General features: G+C 36.4%; 3 protein-coding genes across 8 annotated transcripts; 1 reads left to right on the plus strand and 2 right to left on the minus strand.

The window, feature by feature from the left end:
- Nucleotides 1-1,329: 1,329 nt before the first annotated feature.
- On the minus strand, nt 1,330-10,088 carry LOC119083966 (multiple coagulation factor deficiency protein 2 homolog). Of its 6 annotated transcripts, XM_037193796.1 has the most exons (5): nt 9,750-10,086; nt 9,553-9,689; nt 9,394-9,522; nt 9,176-9,324; nt 6,444-8,825 (listed from the first exon to the last, which is right to left on the minus strand). In XM_037193796.1, the coding sequence occupies exons 1-5, from the start codon at nt 9,840-9,842 to the stop codon at nt 8,620-8,622; spliced, it is 714 nt and encodes a 237-aa protein (XP_037049691.1). In that variant the 5' UTR covers nt 9,843-10,086; the 3' UTR covers nt 6,444-8,619. The 6 variants fall into 6 exon arrangements, with proteins under 6 accessions (XP_037049704.1, XP_037049700.1, XP_037049683.1 ...); XM_037193809.1 differs by lacking the exon at nt 6,444-8,825 and adding an exon at nt 1,330-1,559 and having other exon boundaries at nt 9,394-9,689; nt 9,750-10,087; XM_037193805.1 differs by lacking the exon at nt 6,444-8,825 and adding an exon at nt 2,212-2,417 and having other exon boundaries at nt 9,394-9,689.
- Nucleotides 10,089-13,410: 3,322 nt separating this feature from the next.
- LOC119084014 lies at nt 13,411-14,185 on the plus strand. Its single transcript, XM_037193831.1, has 2 exons — nt 13,411-13,657; nt 13,720-14,185. Exons 1-2 carry the CDS (start codon nt 13,613-13,615, stop codon nt 14,122-14,124), a joined length of 450 nt encoding a protein of 149 aa, XP_037049726.1. The 5' UTR covers nt 13,411-13,612; the 3' UTR covers nt 14,125-14,185.
- On the minus strand, nt 14,179-17,404 carry LOC119084005 (proline-, glutamic acid- and leucine-rich protein 1). The gene is made up of 6 exons (XM_037193820.1): nt 17,155-17,404; nt 16,840-17,056; nt 16,264-16,783; nt 16,007-16,189; nt 15,637-15,744; nt 14,179-15,563 (listed from the first exon to the last, which is right to left on the minus strand). The coding sequence occupies exons 1-6, from the start codon at nt 17,257-17,259 to the stop codon at nt 14,204-14,206; spliced, it is 2,493 nt and encodes an 830-aa protein (XP_037049715.1). The 5' UTR covers nt 17,260-17,404; the 3' UTR covers nt 14,179-14,203.
- Nucleotides 17,405-18,986: the final 1,582 nt, after the last annotated feature.

Genomic DNA, 18,986 nt, shown 5'->3' on the forward strand with positions numbered 1-18,986 from the left:
AAATAATGAGAAAGACTATTCCAAGGTTCAATTTAATAAATATTATGCACCTGTGTTCAATTGTTTATTTTGACGAGTAGGTGATTCTGATCCTAAGCCGAAGGCGCGAATCATAATTCAACTCGTCAAAATCAACGTTTGGACATAGGTGCATAAAATTTTGTACGTGTCGATGCAAAGACAAGCCCAAACTCCCTCTTCGAGCTAACGCATAGTCTTACCACACAGAGACATATAAAGCTGTATATATACCTATCGCCAGTAGAGGTATCTTCTGAGACAGTAGACTCAGCTAATTTATGTTCGGTATTCGATATAAAAAAACTGCTACTGTTACATAAAATGAAACATATAATATCTTGGATTCAGGTTGATCCACTTAGATCCGATAGATGCCATGTTACAGTTCTAGTACCATAAATAGTTACTATTTATGAGGATAGATGTGTGAACGGGGGTTTGTATATGGCAAAGTAGTATCGTTGCTAGTCGTTGTTTTCGCGATGAGTTTGAGCTCATTTATTGGTTCTACAGAAACGACCGAGTACCTTACAGATGTTTTGACAATTTCTTAATTCATTGACGTATCCAATTTTCTCATCAAACTAATTTTAATACTAAAGTCCGAATTGGGACTGTGTCCGAGACTCGCCATCTCCTGCGCATCGAGCGGCATTTACTCGTGTATTTTGAGTACAAAAATAAGGAAAATCCTCAAAGGATTTTCTTTTGATTTTCAAGGTTTTTTTTTAAGAATATGCTATTGGCACATCATTGTGTCTAATGGCACCGGGTGCCAATAGTGTATTTATAATACTGTGTCTAATGGCACCAGGTGCCAATAGTGTCTTTATAATAGTGTGTCTTAGTATAATAAAGAGACTAATGGCACCCGGTGCCAATAGTGTCTTCCTTTTTTGTCAATTTCAAAGGATATTTAAGCTTCGCTGTTTTTAAGGATATTCCTTACATTTGAAGGAATTTTATTAAAATTTAAATGAGCTTTTTAAGGGTTTTCAGCGAGTCTGAGATTTTCTTAACAAAGGATTTTTTGAGTGCAAAATGATTTTCTATGTTTATCTGCTCCTCTGTATTCATTTTGTGGTATTCGTACTGAGCCTGACTATACAATACGTATTTTAATATAAACAACTATGTAATTATTCGTCGATCAGAAAATCTTCCTTGCAAAAACGTACGAGGCTCAACATAATCCAGCAAAATTTCGTTGAGATAAGACTGTCAAACACATAGTTTGTGTTTGAGGAAAATATTCATGCTTCTCAACTGACAAACCTGCATGCACCTTAAGCTAATATTTTATGGAAAAAGCACTTGGTTTTTGTTCACTATGTTTCGTAATGGAAGAATACGTTTGATACACGATTTAATAACACAAAAAAATGGGTGGTTCATTTAGTCATATGCTTTAACGCCAACGGCAAACTCTGGAAATTCGATGAATCCATCAAAATTTTTGTCCATCGATTTAATTGCGAAATCTACAGTTTGAGAAATATCTTCGTCTGAAAAGATGGGCGTTTTCTCGTCTTTTTCATCTGAAATCATTTTTAAAATGTAAATGATGAGATATCTGATTTGAACAACAATGTCTTGGCTTATATGGTAAAATTGACATCATCAAAGGCAATGCACCATTTCAAACATAAAAAGCACCAGCGATACTATACATCGAGTGTGTTGACCTTAGTGTCAACGTCTTTTCGTAGTCCCTCCGTTATGCCGCCATTTTTTTTCTCTGTTTTGACAATTCTGATTGGTAAAAACAATGACTTAAGTCGTAAAACAAGTACAAAACTTTATATGAAAAGGAGTTTATTGTCATAATTACACATCTAGAGCCTAATAAAGTACTTTGCACCTCAATTGCATAAATAACTATTTCGTCACTGAGTTGTGAAAAACGCTATATGCAACATGGTAAAAAATGCTTTTTTGAGTCACAAGATGTGTATTCTCACGTCAGGTCCTCGTGAAACTCATAGTGCTTAAAAAGAAATTGATCACTCGGCTGCAAAAATAACTTATAAACTGGAACTGGATAGAGAAGCTCTCATTTGAAATGCAATCAGCTGCCAAGTATTTACTTATTGCAGGTAGAATTTCCAAAAAAGAGATTGCTCTATGATACTATCGGATGACATATAGAGAAAGAAGAATATATTCTGATGCATAAATCAAAACAAAAACACCAAATTAAAAAAATGAAACTTTCGATTGTATTTCAGGAAAAATTAGGAAGAACTAGGAGTTTGCTGCTTCCTCAGCTCCTCTGTATTCTCCAAAGTCAACATAGCCATCCTTATTTTTGTCCATTCGTAACGATATATCGATAATTTCGGCAAGTTGTTCATCTGGGTATATGTAACGTGATTCTTTGTCAGTATTGTCGGTTTCTAAAATGTATTCGTTTTTAGTCTTTTGTTTCTGTTAACATGGTTTCTCCCGATAAAAGGTCCGCAAGCGAGCTTACTTACACAATGGGTGACAATGTATGAAATCTAAAAACGACCACCTAGAACTCATCACCAATAACCACTAACTGGAAAGCATCACCAAAATTGAATGACTAAAAAAATGAAATGTTTGATGTACTGACAAACAAAGGAAAAAAACTAAAACTTAATGAACTGAAAAACTGAAAATTTCAATCGGTGATGAAGTGTATGGCAGTCAGTCTCTTTAATATTTTAATCCCAAATGATCAATTATAAATAAATAAAAAAAATATTTCCTCATTTCAGTAAATTTTTTAAGATTTATTGTGATATTCAAAAAGGTGTGTTTTACCAGCTGGTCCACTCATCCAATTACACTGCTTATGAATGCGTGTGACAATTAAATCCGTAGGAAGGCGTATTATGCAGTGTTTTTGTATGAGTGGACCAGCTGATGAAAGAGCTTAAGCAAACTTAGGTTGACATTGACTGTACTTCGGTGTTTGTCAACACTAACTTACAATTGGAGGTTGTCGGTAAAAGTGCTCCAAATATGGAAAGTATGGGTTTAAGCATGTATACGGTAAATTCGGGCGGGATAAAAATGATAAGTTTTCGTGTGTTGATTAACCTCGGCCTAGCGTCGATCGTCAAAATGTGCTCTCTTCAGTACAGGGAAATCACAAAACACGTTGATTTAAACTCGTAAACTACCTTGGTCATTGTTTATTAGATGTCTTTATCATTTTAGTTTAAATCATAGGCAAGGAGGAACTGCACAAAAAATTAAAATCAAACTCGTCTCAATTCGTATATAGTTTTACTTCAAGTTCTGTAATATTGTTTCTTTGTCGATATTAAGAATATTAAGATTATAAAGTCAACGTTTTCCTTTTTACTGAGGCAGTTGAATTTACTTACACGAAAAGTTAAATATAGCGGTGTATTAAAGTAATGAAGAGATTTTGTACTAGTTTCCTTGGAATTATTAACGATATTTTCGATTAAATTAATGGATATTTTATTCCTCACTGATTATTTCCACTATTTCTTTACATTCTAATAAAACTGGTGGTTATTGAGCAAAAACGGTTCTATTTTAAAGAAGGTTGCTGCTTAGAATATCCGCTTGCATCGAGTTTGATCTATCTGATCAAATAGAATTTGAAAAAATTTCCTGTAAATCCGTTTTTTCCGTTTTAAATTGTTAATTTTTAGAGTTAAAGGTATTCATGGTGACAGTGCTGGTAAGATGGCGCGTTATTTATTTAGCCTGATACATCAGTTACGGAGCTTGTGCCTGTTGATTTTCAATTGCTTCCTGAGCGTGTTGCTGTCTATACTCATAGTATGATATAACGCCGTCATTATCTTTATCGAAGATTCCAAAGGCGGCATCAACTGATTCCGACAGTTCTTCATCACTTAGGAACGTAATTTCTGGATTTTGCTGTTCTTTCTCATCTAAAATTATTTTTTAATTATTTCGATCTCATTTGTAAAGAACAAAAAAATCTGTTAGCACTGCCCTTCTTACACGTTTGATGTTAAACTACATTTAAACATTCATTGTTAGTTGGTATTTAAAGTCGTAAGTCGATATATCTATCCGAACCCTCAATTTATTTTCCGTTGAACTCATTGATTATGGAAGCGGTGTGTTAAAAGCCAACAAATCGAAAACTTTGAATTATGCGACCACAGTGGCCGTCACTTTGCAGTAACTAGCGTTTAAAATCAAATAATTCAATTTTCCATTTAAGGATAATTGAAAGAGTCACGTACATACGATTACAAACATCCCACTTAACTACTACACTCTATTATCGAGCTAAGCAGTTCTACCACAAAACGTAGAAAGTGATGGTAAACTCATACACTACACATGCTAAACCAGAAGCGTGTGCAGAATCAGCAACAGCTGAACTTCACCAGCTGATCAACAAACACACTATACGTGCATAATATACAATCAAAACACATTCAAAACAACGAGTTTACTACAGTCATACGTGTTATGGTCTCAACGTATGTATGCACTGTATGTAGTTTGTCTTTGAATTGTTTTCAATACAAAGGCATTGTCTTTGTCGACCAGCTAGATATGTTCAGCTGTTGCTCATTCGGCACAAGCTTCTGGTTTACAACGTGTACCTATTATAATTGCAATTTGATAGGGAAACAGGCTCAGTCGGAATCATTATCGAATGGTTATAACGTTTCAAAAATTGTGCTTTTGTGTTATAATAGAAGTGAAGCATTTTCATTGATTGAAAGTGTGGCGGTAAAAGAACCGTTGTCTGAATAGAGTTTAACCATTTCCTGCCAATTTAAATTCAACTTCGTTCGATGGTTATTTTTGCTGTTGTTGGAAAATTTTCTGTTTGCATAATTTAATCATTTACGCTGTCGGAAGGTGGACTTTGAAATAATTTTAGTAATTTTGTGTGATTATGGTTGGAAACGATTGCATTTAATGTGCGCTTAAAAGTTGAGCGGATATTTACTGAAATTTAATGAACACCACAAAACAGTAATTTTGCAATGTTTGCAAAATATGTGATTATTGATATATTGATACATAACTGCACGCACTGCACGCAAGCGGATGAATTTTTCAATAAAATCGGAGATAATTTGATATGTACAATTTTTAACGGTTCCACTGAACAAACATAAAAAGTTATCGTAATGTAGCCAAAAACTAAGTGCAGGCTTTATATAGAAAGACTCTAGAGGGTAGTTAGTAAAATCGGACCATATGCTTTCCCATGTGATTCCTTTTTTCTTCGAAAAATTCGCCATCCTCCTTTCGTTGTAAATGTGTAACGAAAACCGACTGTGCACTTTCAGTACCTTTAAACTTTGCTACGACCAGAAATTTGTTTACAAAAAAATCCCTTCGAACACAGGCGAAAATTTTGTTTATGAAAAATGAGATTATTCTCTGGAATAATTCCATTATGTGGTCTCTACATCAAAATAACGACATAGTTGAATGAAATATATAGTATGGTACATGTATGGTATAGTAACGTCAATATCGCATGCAGAATGAATAACTTGAATAGGATTGCAGTTGTCGATTCACTGTTCCAGATTCTTTAATCTAAATAAAAATTTAAATTTTGAAACAGTGTCTTAGACTAGAGTAAATTTATACTCAAATATCGGTTGCGATGATTGACTAGAATTAGAAGAACGTCCATCACTACCCTTTATTTATTTAGGTAGAATGTTACTCACAGCCTGACTCACAGCATTAACATTTATTCAGTTTAAATCAACTAAACTTATATCGAAATTTGCGTCAGCTGTTTTAGCAGCTGGTTATAAAAACGGTTTTAGGACTGTTCTAAGCTTGTTCAGGCAAAAAAAATCGAATCAACTATCTGGACGCAGATCTCTTATTTGGTTCATAACATTGTAGAACTATTTTGCAGAAAAACGTATATAAAATACACACTCTCCGAGCTACGCAAAACATTTCCTTATAATTCTACTTTTTATCACTTTATCACTTTTAACGAATTGTTAGAAAATTGCGTGTGACGATTGTACGTGTATTAAAGTATAAGCAGTGTGTTTGTATGAATGTTCCAAGCAGGGCCTATTTCAGGAAATTAAATTCCAAAACTCGTTAAAATTTCCGGAAATTTTTAAATCTTGGTTCTGTTCAACGCCATCAGAATGTAACCGATTTTGCTAAAAAAAAAAAAAATAGAATAAAAAAGGCCATAAAATCAACGGAGGCACTTCCATGTAATCTTATTTTGAAGAAATAGATAAAACGTGACTGAAAATTTAGATAATTTTCGGGAATTTATTTCCACTGAGTAAAACAGCTGCAGCAAATTTCGATTTAAAAACTGAATTAACTGTATGTAAATTCTGACTTGATCTCTGTCGAAAATTGTATTTATCAGACGGTTCGTAATTCACATTAAGCCGTATTATCAAATTATCAGAACATTGAAAGATAACTTTACTTTGAAACATTAAATATTTATTTTCTTTAAAAAAAATTGTTTTATTTATTTACATTTTGAAGCACAGTTTATTTACATTACATGCCGAGCTGCACAGTCAAAAATAATATATAACGAATTGTACACACGAAATCGATAACATATCAGATCACTGAAACCATTTTTCTTTTGTTTCGGCAACGCACAACTGTACTACGACAAGAACTTTGCAACGATTTTTTATTTGGGGAAAATGCAGCCAATACAATCGATTAAATGCAATTTTGATAAATTTATTGAATGAAAACCTTAAAATTCGTTAGTGTCTATTATAGTTGTGCATTGCAGAGCTGTTTCACCTCGATAAGAAAGCTGACCTTTTCACTGATGAAAAAATTGACTGTTTCTATATCGGTGCAGAAAGTACAATTTTGAGATTCCAGTTATTTTTTGGTTCTTAAAAAATGAGTCCAAATGGACATAAACATTTTATTCAAGTAATAGTACATTACTATGCTAGGGAAGTAATTTGATATTTCGTTCGTATCCAGATGAGTAAAAGTGGCCGAGGGCGTCAGCCCGAGATACGTTTACTCACCATCATAGGAAATGTCAATTTATTTCCCGAGTGTAGTTTATAGCTTTACTTCACGAGTGCCCTAGGGAAGAAAAGGCCAATTTACATCCCTCGTAAAGTAAAATACTTTTCATCACCAGTGTTGAAATATCGCAACTTTGTCGCGTATTTCCAACGTCGTTTAGGAAAATTTGTTGCCAAAGGGATTTTTTTTAGAAAATTCGATTCCAGAGCTCACTCATTCGCTAAAAAAACCTTTCAGCATGCGTTAGGAAAATAACTAATTGATAATCCGCGTGATTTTATGATTCTTTCCGTTTTCGATAAATGGATAAAATGGAAATTTGTTACTAACTACAAAACAGATCGATATAACGTCGGAACATCTCCACTGATAATAAATGCAATTTTTCATAGACTTCTAAAATTAAATTGACAAAATTTAGGAAATAGTCATGGTCTCCATTAGCCATGGGTTCAACATTTCGAAGAAATGCCGCGTATAGATTTCGCAAACGTTGAAAACCATTTCGAGATGCGTCAAGCGAGTATACGCGTTTTCTCGATGTCGTTTTCTTTTTTATATTTAGAAAGAGGTAAAGGTTTAAATTTAATGATGGACGCCATCAGGGCCGCAAATAACCACCGATCCGGCGATCTCTAAAGCGGACGATAATGTTGATTTTTCATTGACCGAGCATAAAGGTTGCATGTAGAAAAGTGAACCATTAACATGGATTAACACTTGAGAGTTCTATAAATTGGTTGACAACTAAATTGGTTCGAATTTCAACTATGTGTGTGAGCTAACGTATAATTAACATTAATATCTAATTTGCACAGAGTCAGAACTACTGACTCAGTAGTGTCTTGAATATGGATCGAAATAAGTGGTGTTCAGGAGACCAGTGGCTATGCCGAAATGAGACGAATGTTACCCCCAGACGAGGGATATCTTCAGAACAATTGTGTAGTAAACATGCAGACCGTTATTTATGCATCATAGGAGATCAGCTGCACGAGAACTGTATACAAGAATCATTTGTTGGAATGTTTAAAAACCTAAGCGAATAAGGAAAACAATCGATCAACAATTGATTATAATATGTACGCGGAAAACTAATCGACAGTAAGAGAAATTAATTTTCATTTGTCCACTGTCCAGAAACAGAATCGTTTTCAAGTCAAGTGCTTTAATCTGTTACGATACGCAGCGCATCGTCGAGATAATTTGTTCACGACAACGTTACTGAGATTAAATTAAATATTTGATTAAATACAAAAAAAAAAACAGAAATTTGTTCGATTAATGGATAAATTAGGCAAAAATGTTTGTAAATTTGATCTAAAACAAGAATTGCGTTTGGTAAAATCAGATTGGTACAAAACTTAAAATCACTAAACATTCAACAAAATGATTTTTAGAAACTTAAAATTCCTTCACCATTCAGACGAACCATCAACAAAATGAAAATCATTTGCGTGCACGTATGATGTCTTTACAACAAAGAGTAAACATTATTTTTCAGTCTTTCCACTCGGGAATCTCTCGCTTTTTGATATATTTTTTGTTCTTCTTTTTCCTTTGAATAGAAATCTCCTCACTGTGCCAAAGTTAATGCTGTTGCCTCTGTTCCTGTCGTTGATTCGCTTGTGATTTTTCCTGTGCCCTCACAAATTCCGGATAATCAATGAATCCGTCCTGCGTTGAATCGTCCATCGACAGTATGGGATCGATCAAGCTCACCAGTTCATCGTCGGTGAATACTTTCTCCTCCACATTCGGTTGCTGTGTATTATGTTGCTCTTTGCTACCTTGCTCTATGTGCAGGTATGTGTGTGAGGGTTTGATGAAAAAAAAATTTTGGTAAAAAGCGACACATTTATGCATGAACCATCCGAAATGTGTGGTGGCAGTGATGGTGGTGATGGTGGATTGGTTTTTGTGTGTGAAATGAAACAACAATTAGAAAACAGAAAAAGCCGAAAATCAAACCTTACAGAGCTTTTCAAATGGTAGGTACGCGTACATTGATAGGTCAGACGAGATACGGATGATTCGTTTAGAGATAAAAAAATTACATTTGCTCGTATGCAACACGTACGTACAATTTGATCGACTTATAAAGTCACACATAACGCAAATATTTCTCCAAATCAATTCTACTTACCGTGCCAATGTATCAACGATTTGATCAATTCGCATCCATCCAACTTATTGTTGTTATCGGCGTCGTGCATCTTAAAATAGTGGAATTGTAACTCTTGCTCCGACATTTTGCTGGTATCCATTGGCACTTCCATATGCTCTTGAATATGTCTAAAATGAAACGAGTTGATCCAACCATAGTGTTCCATATTGAAACTGATCGATTTCATGGGCACTTACTCTTTTTCTTCCTGAACATTTCCTGAAAGTACAGGAGCTCCGTGACCGTGACCATGTCCGTGTCCATGGGCTTGTCCTTGCTGTTGCTGATGATGTACCTGTTGTTGTTGCTGCTGTTGTTGATGCTGTACCGGAGCTTGTTGGGGTTGGTATCCTTGTTGTTGCTGCTGCTGCTGTTGTTGTTGTTGATGTTGTGGTGGTTGCTGTTGATGTTGTGGAGGTTGTTGATACTGTTGCTGTTGCTGATATTGAGGATTAGCTTGCGGTGGCTGCTGCTGATACTGTTGATTTTGTTGCTGAAAGACAAATTTTGTTAATGAATTTCGAATGGAAATTACACGTGGCAGTTAGCATACGTAATGTTGAGGGTTAACTCCCGGCGCTACTCTCTGGGCAAGAGTCACAGCTGTAAGCTGCAGCACTATTCCAAAGATAAAAAAATCCTTCATGACTGTGACTTACAAAACTTTCACTTTTTACACTAATTTATGCAACGAAAAATTAACCGCAAAGTTGTTCCGCAAAACAGACTGTGCCGGCAATAATATATTGATCCCGTAAATTGTTTATTGTCTAGGTTGTTCACTTAAAACCAGTGATCGGTGTTAAATTGTTAAATGGAATGTTTTTACCACGTCAGGTAATACATTGAGTAATATGAGCAATGTGTCTGTTGACGTTTCATATTTTCGATTCCGATTCACAATGGGGAATACATTATCAAACACATCAGAACTTCAAACCAAAACAAAATCATCGTAATTCACAATGCCGATCGAAAATCGTGTTATGAGCCGGCTTTAAAAAAATTTAAATTTTGCGTGTGGTCGAGTGCCTTGTTTTAGTAAGTGGGGTATATCAGCGCACTGCAAGCGTGAGTGATCCCAGTGACACCTGCCAAATAGAGTACTATTTTGTATTAAAAAAAATTCAACATATCTTTAAGAGCGCTCACCCCTAAAAAAAATTCTAGCCTACATTTGTGCGCAAAAATATTCGTTTTTTGATTGTTTGAAAATTGATGAAAAAAAATTCTATGAGACGAGACATCTTCTGGCTGTATCAAGTAAGTTTTACTATCTCGTAAACCTATAAATAATAAAATTCACTCGAAAAAACTTTATCTGGGACAGTGGAGTCTGGGTATGGTCAAGTGGAGTCTGGGTATGGTCAAGTGGAGTGTCAATGAATGAATTAATGAATTTCCTTTTATTGATGTCTACTATCTTCTAGCCAACATTGAATACAAAATCAAAAAGAGTACAAAAAAAGAGAAAAAAAGGAGTTGGAGTTGCTAGAAACAAGTCAATCAAAAATAACAGCCATACCGCTAGCCGGCTGGTAGAAAGAACAAAAAAAACGAAAAATAGCAAAAAAGGAATATCACAAATAATAACAAAAATAGCCAAAAATGGCATCGTCTAAATTCAAAAAGTAAAAAATAATCAAAGTTAGCCAGAAATGGCACTGTCTAAACTAAAACGAAAACCTAAGTTTCTTAAAGAAAGAAAATGGAAGTTTAACAGAAAAAAATAACTCAAACAAACTCAATATAACACCTAACAGGTAGCAAATGTGCCGAACGTCAAATCATCGAGTTCCGTTACAAAGCGTCGAAATTCGCGGGATGGTAGAGTTGAATCCACATGAGACGCCGCCAAGTTGAACAAACGACAGGCAAAATTGAATGGCGAATATGTTTGGTATTACCGTTGGTATGCATTAATCCGGATTAGCGACGAATTTCACAGCGTTCTTGATCCATCGTTCGTTCAAGGTTCAAGGTTCAAGGATAGAGCTTAAAGTAAGCTACAAAACTTCGGGTTAGAGCTTCCTGCTACTAACTTTCCCAGCCGTCCAGAGCCCTTCAAAAATTTCGGTTTTTTCGAGGTTTTTCACTTGTTGCGATAATTGGGTGGGCCGAACATAGGCGTTTTTTGGTCAATAATATTTAGCTCATTGACCTTCATAAACGTGCACAATTTGACATTATTCACGTTTCGCATGTTGGAGTAATTGATAAAAAACGATTTTCGCGACAACTTCGGAGAAAAATTTTCTAAGGGTCATGACAGCTCAACAAATTGTGCCACGATATTCTTAGAATTGAACGACGATTCATTTGAGCCATATCTCGATCGGATCGCCGTCGGCTTGAATCCCGACTGTTCGAAGTTTTGGCGAATTCACTCTTAAGTAACAGATTCAGTAACAGATTCAGAATTAAGTAACACACTCAGCTTCGATAAGAAGGTTGTCCAAAACTTTGCGCTCGGCTGAAGTTCAATTTGTGTTTTACGAAAAGCTCAGAAGTTTATTTATTTATGTTAAACAAATCGAAATCAGGCGATGGAAATTAAGATTTTTCAGCAACCCTTTTAACAAAAATGTTTTTGCTGGAAATCACTTTATCATAGTAAGGATTTTGAACTTTGAGCTTTTTGTAGTGCAAAGTTTTGGAATTGGACAACCCTGTTCGATATGAAAAATATAATTGTTCGACCGTCGTAAAGGCAAAGCTAACCTTAAAAATGACTTGACAAATGGATGATGAAACATATTGCTCTTAAACTATTTTCAGAAAATGTTTCGTACCAGTTCTTATAGCGTACAGCACACAGTTTCAGCTTCCGAGCAAAACCACTAAAGATCCATTATAACCCCTCCCAAAATTTAGTAAAAATTACTTCAGAAATCAAAAATTTTGAAATTTTAATGTGACATTGATATTAGTTCGGTACTAATAGTACCTCGGGAAGTCCGATATTTTCTGCACTGATGACAAAAATTAAGTGTTTTCCACAACACCTAGCACATTGTTGTTATAAATAATTGAGAAAGTTCGCAACGAAAAATGTTTTTGCTTTTTCCTTGCGTTACGGCTCTTTTACACGAACGTGCTTCACCAAAGCACTGACAGTGCTTTGGCTTCACTCTTCACATACGTAATGTAACTTGATAACATCGATCGGAATGTGATATGGGCCATATCATATGGCGCAATGGAGACTTCGTTTGGAACCTTCTCTGACAGTGCTATCCTAAATATTTTCAAAAACTGGGAATGAAGACGCATACTTATCAACATTATACCATTTGCATGCCCCAATAGACAGGATAGGTAACCATCATTCACTAAATATAAAATTTCAAAATGTTCTGCTAATTTTTGTTGTAAATGTTAAACTATCAGCACGATCCTGACATGTTCGGTCGTTGTTCTCAATGATTTATTCATGTTTTGACTCTCAGAAAGCTTGTTTCTATTTAACAGATGTACGATACAATGTGGTTTGAAATGAACACATTTCTGTAGCTTCGAATTAAGTGTGTTAGCCTGTACTGCACGACGAAATTAATGTGGTCGACTTGTTGGTGCCGACATACAATATGCATAGGTGCTTAGGTGCTATGTTTTTACTTGTACGAAACCGTATAATGAAAATTGGAGCTCGATTCACTGTAGATGTCTTATTTGAAAATAGGTACTCATTTGATTCACACGGAATGATTCATTGGATCCATAGTCTATGTGTGAACAATAAACCGATAATTCCCAATATATATTAATAGCAGAAAATATCGGCAATTCAATGAAACACGAACAACAGATTCCTTATCAGTTAGCTTGCTAACAAATAGTAATAGACGTAAAATCCTTTGTATCGCTTTCTTATCGAATATTGTTATCGTAGATGTAAAAAGTGTAATTGTACGAATGTGCCGACTATACAACATCCACTGGTAACTGTTAGAATCTGTAATTGTTTGGAAAATCGTATTTTCTTTCGGTTAGAGAAATGGCTGAGATTAGGGCTTTCGTACAGATCTTTTGTTACATTCCTCTCTTAACCGAATACAGCCAAGGTTTAGAGGTCGAAATCAGGTCCGACTCGCTGCAGTTGCCTGCACTTAGTTAGATGCTTCGCAGAGGCAACCAATCATCTTATTATCTTCTTCATTGAAAATGTCGCAGGTCGCTTTCAGGACTTATTCGCCCAAACACCGAAACAAAAAGACGAACGAAATCATTTTCCTTCAATCCGACAAGTTCGAGTGGTCATTATCGATAAAAATGGATTTTATGCGCGATAACACACTGGGCTACAATCGATCTCGAGTAATTCTGCGCCAGCGATTCAGTAATGTTTGCACTCGGACTTACAACTTAAAAAAGGGGGCACAAGACGACAAATAAATTTCCAAATCAATTTTCACAATGTCGTTCATTACAATTTTGATTGTGACACTAATGACCCTTCAGGTAATAGAATAGCCACACAGGAAATGGATAATGTGAGTCACGATTTTCAATGTAATTTCCAGCTTATCGCAAATGGTCAAACTCAAACCAAATTCACCGGATATTGTGAATTCGATTTGGTCGATGAATTAATTGCACTAGATCCAGAATTTCTCGATTTACTTCCAAGTGAATGTAAAACGATTGATGCTGACTCAGATCTCCGACTAGCAATGAAGGAAGAATCGAATAAATTCGAAGAGTTCATGGGAGCTTTGGCTGAAAAGGAAAATTGGAAAGAACAGGAGAACGATGAGAGTAAAACAACGCTGGACTTGGATTTTACGCTGAGGACGATAGTGTACACAGGTCCTAACAATTCGACTTTTGGAAATTGCACAGCAACCACAGAAACAACAAGAGACTACGTCGATTGTATAATTGATTTTCGACAGGACCTGATCGATAAAATCAATGACCCAGAATGAAGTGAACAGAGCTTGTGATACAATTACAGTTGGAATTAAAAGATAGAATGGTTGTCTGTACTAACTTTCTCGTTTGTATTTAATGGGTGTAATGGTTATCAACTATCGATGGTTTCTTAATCGTTTCATTGAGATCGTCGTGCAGATGAGATATCAAATTGTGCAGGTCGTGATCTTCAGCATCACCCATAGCACCAAAGTCTATGTGATCATCTTGATGACTCAATTTCTGTCGTTTCGAACGAGACGCCCCAAATTCATCATAGTTACTCAGGTCGCTCGGTGTGGGCGTCGGCGTGTTCGGCGAACGTGAATGTCCTTGTTGATCATCAGTGTTGACAATGCCCAGAGCACTATCGTAATAATCGTCACCATCATCATCCAATTCCAAATCAGACACCTCCTCCAATTCATCGTCTAAAGCCAGTCCGTCATCTTCCATAACGGGTCGTTCGACTGAATGATTTGTGTCGGAATTTTTAATCGCAGCATCATCGATGTGTCGTTGCTCCATAATATCACCGCCATCTGAGTGATTGGTTTCATTCAATTCTTCTTTGTCGTCATCGAACGACACCTGTGTGGATTCTACTTCCACAACTTCACCCACATCGCCCACCAGAAACTGTGTGTGCGTCCAATCAATTTGTCCGTCTGATTCATTGGTAGTGTTCACCTTTTCTTCATGCTCATCCTCGTCCATTTCGATTTCGTCTTCGTCCTCTTCTTCCTCGACACCATTTTGTAGAGCGTCGCGTATTTCGTTCAAGTCGAACGGGAAATTCAGGACCTCCTTTTGTGGGTGCAATATCTTCTCGATCATCCGTGTATATTCACCGCAAGCCAGACGAACTTTGCTGCTTTTATCGCGATTGTGTGCTGTGTTGAATATTGTAGCCGCATATTGCAGTGGAGGCGGGCACAAGTGATGTGGCGAATTAATTAGGGCATACAATGCTCCGTACAATGCAATGCGACACTCGGCTGAATCGTACAGATTTGTATTCAGACTTGAAGCTTCGACAACACCAATGGCAAGGAGAACGATTTCCTCCTGAAGAATTGTGTGCAATGCCGGCTTTATGAAGCACCCGGACGTTTGCAACATTTGGATGAGGCAGTTCAAAGCAGCAAAGCAAATGCCTTCGTTTCCTTCGTCGGTGTAAATGATTTTGGTGTTGTGTGGATTGAAACCTTTCGAATGCGTCTGTGCCAAATTGGTAGCATCGTTTTGCGCCTTGTGCAGTTTTTGCCGAGCCTTTTTCGACAGATACTTTTTGCTGCCGCTAAGAACCTTCAGCGTCACCTCACTTTGAAACGGTTCGATGTCTTGCAGAATCTGTTTCACCAAATCGTCAGCAATCGATTCAACTTGGCTGCCGTATTTTGCGGTGCGGCACCAGAGGTTCAAAGTTTGATAGGCCGCTCGGCGAATTGTTCTGAAATTTGTAAGGGGGAGGGTAAGATAAGCTACAGAGTGACACTTTGGGATCCGGTCCATGGAACACTTACTCAAATGGACGTTTAAAGCCGCTGGCATGTCCTGATGCTGTCCATTTTAGTGATTGGAGTACAAGGTTGTAGACATCCTTGGCGTACAACAACATATGCGATTTGAGGCTGTAAAATGACAACAGAAAATTTAAATTAATTTTTGTGGTGTAACTCAAGAGTCCAGACAGACTCATACTGCCGTGTTTAGCCGAAAAAATGTGAATATCACTTTATTATTAGGGTTTGACGAGCTAGACGACTCTCAAAAATCATTAGAATTCCGTACAAAACTTAGATTTTCCATTAGACTGATCCACTGATCGTCATGTGCCCTCAAAAACTTTTAACAAATCGCCCAGAAACGGCTAATCAATGCTGTAATACTCACACAACAATTAACTTATCGAGCACTCCAAACAGTGTAACATGAATTTGTGGTAACAATGCACCGAGTGCCACATTGTCCGTTATTAAGTTCTTTGACAAAGTCATACAATTCACAGCTAGTCCTCTGGATATCATAGCAATAATTTTGTCCGGTTGAATCGATTTCGGTACCGGAAACGGTTCGCTGAAAATTTGACATCCGATTACCATACAATTGAAATGTGGAAACACAAAATGGTTTTTGGCAACACAACTCACATCAACACCACTTCTAAAATTGTGCACAAATTTCGCAGTCTTGTCACAAGTTGCGAGACACGATTTATCGGTTCGTCTTTCAATATCAGTTGCTCGATTTTGAGACGATCTTCGTGATCTGTACCGTCCAGCGTCTCATCAGTGTTCATATAAATGGCATCGAACATTTCGTGAATGCTGCCAATAATTTGTACATGCAACTGACCCCACGATACTTTATGGGTACTACCATGGGATCCACTACCGCGCACTTGTTGCAACAATTGCAAACACTTTGCTGATTGTGTCAGCAATAGATCGTCAGTTGTGTCGACAAAACTCAAAATGAACTTCTCGATGAATGTTCGCAGAGCACCGGACGGGCCAGGGAAGATTTTCATTGCTGTTTCGAGAAATTTCAATGCGGACATAACAGCTACGGGTGGCGTAGATGGTATCGTTTCCAGAATCTTCAGTAAAAGATTGTTGGAGATGGCTTTCGATGTTTCCGGTACGTGAACCGACTTCTGAATGAGTTTTTCTGGAAACAAGGGACAAATTGTCTTCAGCACACAACAAATTCGAAGCAAAATTTACCTAACACTTCATACGACAAAGCTACGCTTTCAGCTGGTTTCTTTTGTGCGCAAATTTTGGTACACAGTGTTATCCACAGTGCACCTTTCTGTTCGAAGACGTCCAGAGAACATTGAGGCAGAAAAGCATTCAGTAGCATCAATCCTTGATGTTTTGTTCCAAAATTGTTCATCAAATTTGTGAGATGTGCTGTAACCGATTCTAACTCGCTTGACGTCTAAATTGAAAATTTTACTTTTTTTCGTACAGTTTTTGGGAAAAATGGTAGCAAGTCGTTTGCACAAAATTATCAAATTGTAAACATCACACACTTACCTTATGCCGGAAACTTTGATGTTCAACTAACGCGCTCAAGTACTTTGGTAACTGAATGGCATCTACTTCAGATAAAATCTGGAAAATATTCAATATTCCGTCCATTTTTGATCAATTTCTTTTCCAATTTGTATCCACAAAACACAACACCGCACGTGTTTATAACAAAATATATATGCAGCTGCCTCGCGTAAATCTTATACTTATTTTTGACCCGATGTGACACTTGATAAAATGGTACCAAATTATAGTCAATTTTTTGTTCGTCAAGTTGCTTTTTACTCACATACACTGTAATTCGGGAACGTTCTGTCAAAAGCCATTTTGAGTTGGTGTGAGTTGCAGGAAATAAACATTAAATTAGGGAAATTGATTCAGCACATTGAAATATAGACAATTTTACTTTTTTTTATTTCAAGTGCACATTAAGATCAGCTCTTGGAGCATAGCTACCTTGAACTTATTGACTATTTTCTAAATTAAACTCTTAAAACGTATGAAAAGTGCGAGAATACCGACACCCAGTTGATTATAACTTGCATTTAGCTACTAGTCATTGAATATTTTTATACAATTTGATCATATCACTGAAGATAGCTGGTCCGAATTGTATTCCCTTCTCATCGCAATAGGGCAAATTTTGATAAACATTTATGAGAAAGACATGTTTCAGTTCGCTGTTGCTGATTGAACTTTTACACTATGTTCATCAAAAATTTCCTCGAAAAAAGATCGCTGGGTTTTGACCAAATTAAAATTTCCTGCATTGCAATCAAGGTTCTGAAGAAATAGGTTAAGATACCCGCGAAGGCGAGTGGCAGCAAACTTGCTAAACGCACTCATTGACAACTCAAGTTAAAGTAGCACTTTAGAATTGTCAAGATTCTGAACGAAACAGGTTAAGACACTTTCGATTTGATCACGAAGGTCTGTGACGATTTAAACTTTAAAAAAAAAATACGCAACATGTTATGCCTGCGTTTAACAAATTGTTAGGCTTTGCAATCGTCAGAAGTGTCAACTCAGTGTCTGAACCTTGATTATAATCGGCTGCATTTATAGTACATTACTGTCTCGCTGTGACATTTTTTCTTGAGGCATGTGGTAAGGTTATATTTCGAGCCGAAAGCGAAGAATATATCGTCGAAACAAGAAATTTCCCAGCGATACAGTATTTTGTTGTCATGTGGCCAGGAAATTGGTCGTTTTCTGGTTGAAAAAACACAATTATTTTTAGGAAAAAAAACTAAATTGAAACCAAAACCCGTTATTTATTTCCCGTGGCTCCGTCAGGGTCGAGTTGGCGCAATATATAAACTGTATTGAGTCGACTCTCAAATTATTGTGAATGGTTTATAATGGTTAATATGGTATATGGTAATAAACGAATTTCAGATTTTCGGTTGGATCAGGACAAAACAAAACTTTCCATTATGACTTACGCTTTGAGTGTCCAAAAATGTATTGAAAAAACATAGGGTTGAAATATTTGAAATGTTTCCGCGCCTGGCAGACAACTAAAAATTCTACTTAGTCCCCAAAAGCGTACATGCAATCGACTTAATCCGAATCGACTGGGATCACTTAATGGCTTGTGATATAGGTGGATGATTGAATAGCCACTGAATTCACATGAGACAATAAGGTGCCAACACTATATACACCTAAACCAACTAAACAACCGATATGCAAGGGTTAAACATTTTTGTTTTGCTAATCAATAACATCTATTTGTTTGCATTAGCACTAATTAAGTGATTGAACAAGCATCAGCAATAGAATTAGAAAATTTTCGTTAAAAGAGCGATGAAGACTTAACAATTTCTTATTTT

The sequence above is a fragment of the Bradysia coprophila genome, chromosome X (genome assembly GCF_014529535.1).
Source record: "Bradysia coprophila strain Holo2 chromosome X, BU_Bcop_v1, whole genome shotgun sequence".
In the NCBI taxonomy this organism is placed as follows: domain Eukaryota; kingdom Metazoa; phylum Arthropoda; class Insecta; order Diptera; family Sciaridae; genus Bradysia; species Bradysia coprophila.